The 4,716-nt window shown below is 35.8% G+C and overlaps 1 protein-coding gene across 1 annotated transcript; it reads left to right on the forward strand.

Annotated features, from left to right (window-relative positions):
• Nucleotides 1–1,160: 1,160 nt before the first annotated feature.
• On the forward strand, nt 1,161–3,845 carry LOC116143391 (patellin-3-like). Its single transcript, XM_031428843.1, has 4 exons — nt 1,161–2,575; nt 2,676–2,800; nt 2,886–3,021; nt 3,363–3,845. Exons 1-4 carry the CDS (start codon nt 1,283–1,285, stop codon nt 3,648–3,650), a joined length of 1,842 nt encoding a protein of 613 aa, XP_031284703.1. The 5' UTR covers nt 1,161–1,282; the 3' UTR covers nt 3,651–3,845.
• The last annotated feature ends 871 nt before the right edge of the window (nt 3,846–4,716 follow it).

Raw genomic sequence — 4,716 nt, forward strand, 5'->3', positions numbered from 1 at the left:
GAGTCTCTATCATTCCATCTGGTCACCCAAAGGTGGTTAAGTGAAAAAGATTTTGATGATGAACTAAGTAATGATTGGGTCTTCAAAATGAGTGTCAAGAAGAAGCACAATGATTTCTTCAAGAAGAAGTAGAATGATTTAGAGAGAAAGATAGAGTAGAGTTGTCTGTGTTGAATGCAATAGTGGTAGATTGAAGTTGAAGATGACGACGAACTAAGCGAGCATGTGCATGACACTGATGCTGGTTTGGACTTCAGAGGTTAAATAAAAAGACAATAATGGCCTTTCACCGTTAAGTTTAATGGTTAAACTTGAAAATTGGGTGGAACATTGATAGTTTTCGAAACTAAGAGTAGGTAAATGTAAATTGGCTTTAATATATACATGCCACTGAGATTCTTAAAACTTCAATACGAGTAGATTCATTGAAAAAGAAAGTTGATGTATATACACAAATGTCATCATAATCTAAGATTTTATAAAGTAGTGTAAAGCTGAAGCATTGTGTTTAAATTACAAATATTTGAATGGGAATAACATGTATATCCACTCTGAATTGTAAGTGGGGTTATTAAAGGCCCACAAGAAATAGGATGATCCCTCCCACTTCCTTCAAACAGTTGGGGCAATGACAGAAGTTGTGAAAGAGGATCCAAGGTGTCCGTCTCCAACGGTCTCATTGCCAGTTAGCATTCACTTTGCCATTTCCAAATTATGCTCCCAAACTAGTAGGTCCACTTCATTCTTTCCCTCAATTCAATGAACACTCACTCTTGAGGAAAGTGCAATTAACTATATTACAAGGTAAATATTAAAAACACTTTTTATAATAAAGGTATTTGTAATTTTAAATATTTATTAGGGGTTTTGATAATTACAATGGTGGCTTTATACCTTTTAAACGAAACAAAACCCTCTGTTTACATAGTAAAAGATTTTTGAAAATCTTTGAGATAATGTTGGCATAATAATGAGATTAGAAATTAAAAAAACAAAAAAACAAATGCCGGCAGAAACGGCGATGATTAATGTTGAAGAGGCGTTACAAAAGAAAGAAAGTGGGGTAATTGTAACATAAATGCAGTGGTGGTAGTGGGTCCTGACAAAAAGGAATACTACAACCCTCCCCATTTCAGCTTGACAGCTTCATTCCAACCCCACTCCCTCCCCAACTGCTATCTCCCTTCTTCTCTTTATATACTTCTTTTCTCTCTTTTCTTTTCTATACGTCTTCCCAATTCTCTTTCTTCCACAAACATCATTTCAAACTATTACTTCATCCATGGCTGAGGAAGTTCACAAGTCTGAAGCTCATCAAACACCTGTTTCTCAGGTTGAAGAAGTTGTGGTTGTAACTGATGAGAAGACTGCGACAATAACAAGTGCGGCTGTGCAGAAACCGGTGCCGCAGAGTGAAGAGGAGGATCAGTTGAAGCCTACCCACATTGAGGACGCTCCGGTTTTGGAGACTGAGACTGTGAAATCCGGTGGTGATGATGGCGAGAAGGTGCCTGTTTCAGATTCTTTCAAAGAAGAGAGCACTAGAGTTGCTGATCTTGCTGATAATGAGAAGAAAGCTCTTGAAGAACTTAAGCAGCTTGTTCAAGAAGCGCTTAACAAGCATGAATTTAGTAATGCCACCTCATTATCATCAGCACCACCCACCGCACATAAAGAAGAAGAAAAGAAAGCGGCTGCTGTGGTGTCTGAGGAGGAGAAAAAGCCAGCCCCGGAGGCACCAGCCGAAGCGGTTGTCGAAGAACCACCAAAAGCGGAGCCTGAAACCGTTGTCGAAGAAAAGAACGAAACAGAAAAGGAAGATAGCGCTGCTGTGGCGGAAGCTGAAGTGGTAGAAGAAAAGAGAGCTGCGGTTGTAGTTGCTGAAACGGTTGATGACGACGGTGCAAAGACTGTGGAAGCCATAGAAGAGACTATTGTAGCCGTGGCTTCAATGGCTCCACAGGAGCAGCCCGAGTCTCCGGCCAAGGATCAACCAGAGTCAAAGGAAGCCATGACTCCACTAGAAGAACCTAAAGATGCCAAGTCTGAGACTAGAATGCCGCCGGAAGAGGTTTCCATTTGGGGCATTCCACTTCTGGCGGATGAAAGAAGCGATGTGATTCTCTTAAAGTTTCTCCGGGCAAGAGATTTCAAGGTGAAAGAAGCCTTCACAATGCTGAAGAACACGGTTCACTGGAGGAAGGAGTTCGGCATTGATGAGTTGGTTGAAACAACAGACTTGGGTGATGATTTGGAGAAGGTTGTGTTCATGCATGGTGTTGATAAAGAAGGACACCCAGTTTGCTACAATGTGTATGGGGAGTTCCAGAACAAGGAGCTTTATCAGAAAACGTTTTCTGATGAAGAAAAGAGGCAAAAATTCATGAGATGGAGAATTCAATTCCTGGAAAGAAGTATCAGAAAACTGGATTTCAGCCCTGGTGGGATTTCCACCATTGTTCAGGTTAATGATTTGAAGAATTCTCCTGGATTTGGGAAATGGGAGCTTAGACAAGCAACCAAACAGGCCCTTCACTTGCTTCAAGACAACTATCCAGAATTTGTTGCCAAACAGGTAAACATAAAAGTTTCACCACAGGATTTTTGTCTTTATATTAAGTCATACAAGAAAAGATTGCTGATTTTGTTTTGAATGTGTGGTTTGTCATTTTAAGGTGTTCATCAATGTGCCATGGTGGTACATGGCAGTTAATAGGATGATAAGTCCATTTTTGACCCAGAGGACTAAAAGCAAGTTTGTCTTTGCTGGTCCTTCCAAATCTGCACAGACCCTTTTCAGGTTTGCAGATAAATTTGTTTTCTTTTCTCTCTTTTTCATATAATGTTTGTTTGGTGCAATATTGAACATTGGAATGTGCAACCAGATACATAGCTGCTGAGCAAGTTCCTGTCAAATATGGAGGATTGAGCAAAGATGGTGAATTTGCGCCCACTGATGCTGTTACTGAGATCACGGTAAAACCAGCGGCTAAGCACACAGTAGAATTCCCAGTTACTGAGGTGAGTAATTTTTTTGCCTTCATTCTCATTGGTCAATAGTAATTTATTTATTTTTCATACAAGAGGTTAATTGTATTTACCCTTGGGGGTTTAAAATATCTGGATATGCACAAATGAAGTTGAGAAGAAATAGACAGTCAACAGATAGAATTTAGACATAATTGACTAGGGGATAAAGTCTTTCTCTCTGTCAAACATTAATAAATATGGTAAAGTACTGGAATAGAGCATCTTTTCTTGGATTCTCTGGTTGGTTTTGTTGTTTTCTAGCCTAGTCCAAACTGGGAAATTGATAATATTAGCCAAAGATTGGTCTGAAAATTTAATGGTTAATTGTGCAGGAATGCCATTTGTCTTGGGAAGTGAGAGTGGTAGGATGGGATGTGAGCTATTCTGCAGAATTTGTCCCAAGTGCTGAAGAAAGTTACACAGTGATAATCCAAAAGGCAAGAAAAGTGACCTCAAATGAAGAAGATATAGTGACTGATAGTTTCAAGATTGGTGAACCTGGGAAAATTGTTCTCATCATTGACAATTCAACCTCAAAGAAGAAGAAATTATTTTACCGTTTGAAGACCAAGCCTTCTTCTGGATATCCAACCTTCAAGGATCAACTTTGTTCTGCCTAATAAATATATTATTATAGGGTGTTTAATTAATTTTTCTTCTTCTATGTTTAATTTATTTTTATTATAATTATATTTTTTGGGTTCTTTTATAATGTTATTAAGATTGTATTGTATACCAAATTTTAATTTATTGGGTTGTGCGATGTCGATTTTGAGCAACATTGCAATGGAAATTTTATTGGGGTACGAGAATTGAAGTGATATTATTATTAGGCAATTAAATCCAACAATTTAATTGTTGGTACCTTAAATTTAATTTGTCGGACCATTAAAGATTCAATTGATTAATTTTAAGGTAAAGTTTAAACATAAAAATAATGGAAATAAAGTAACTTAGACAGCCGTGCCATTTATTAAATTAAATGCCTCCAATTGATTAATACTCCCTTTACATTTCCATGACCAAATACCAATTTATTACGTATAAGAGGCGGATCCATGATTCTATCTATATATTGCCCAGGGTACGTAAATGCAAAAGTTCTTTTCTTCAAAATAATGAATATGAAATTTGAACTCATTAACTATTTTATTATTTTTATACTTCAATCAATATATTATCAAATTACCCTTACCTTTTGAGTTTTTTTTTTTTTTAAGAAATTATATTTTATAATCATTATTTAATGAGCGAGTTAAAAAATAAGTTTTTTGTAAACTTCTCTCAAAAATAAATTTATTTCAAAATTTCCATTGGTCAATCAAATATTCAAATAGCTTTTTTTTTTTTTTTTTTTTTTTAGTATCAGTAGATCGATAGAATCGATCTTATCGCTAACCTATCCCTTGGTTATCAATTACTTCGAATTTTTAATTAAAGGAAGGTATTTTGGTTTAATAGGTGCTGAAATTTTAGAATATAATTATTTCCTGACATGCTTTCATAAACATGCTATTTTCTAATTAAATCTTAAAAAATGGGTTATATAAATTAAATTTTAAGTCCATTTAATAGTAACTGCTGCTTTACGAACACTCTTTTATTACTAATAAAATTATAGAATTTTATTGGATTTTCAGCCAAAAATCTTTTTATTAATAATTAAACGTTTTATTTTTTAGTTTG

The sequence above is a fragment of the Pistacia vera genome, unplaced genomic scaffold, assembly GCF_008641045.1.
Source record: "Pistacia vera cultivar Batoury unplaced genomic scaffold, PisVer_v2 Contig43, whole genome shotgun sequence".
NCBI classification, from domain to species: Eukaryota; Viridiplantae; Streptophyta; class Magnoliopsida; order Sapindales; family Anacardiaceae; genus Pistacia; species Pistacia vera.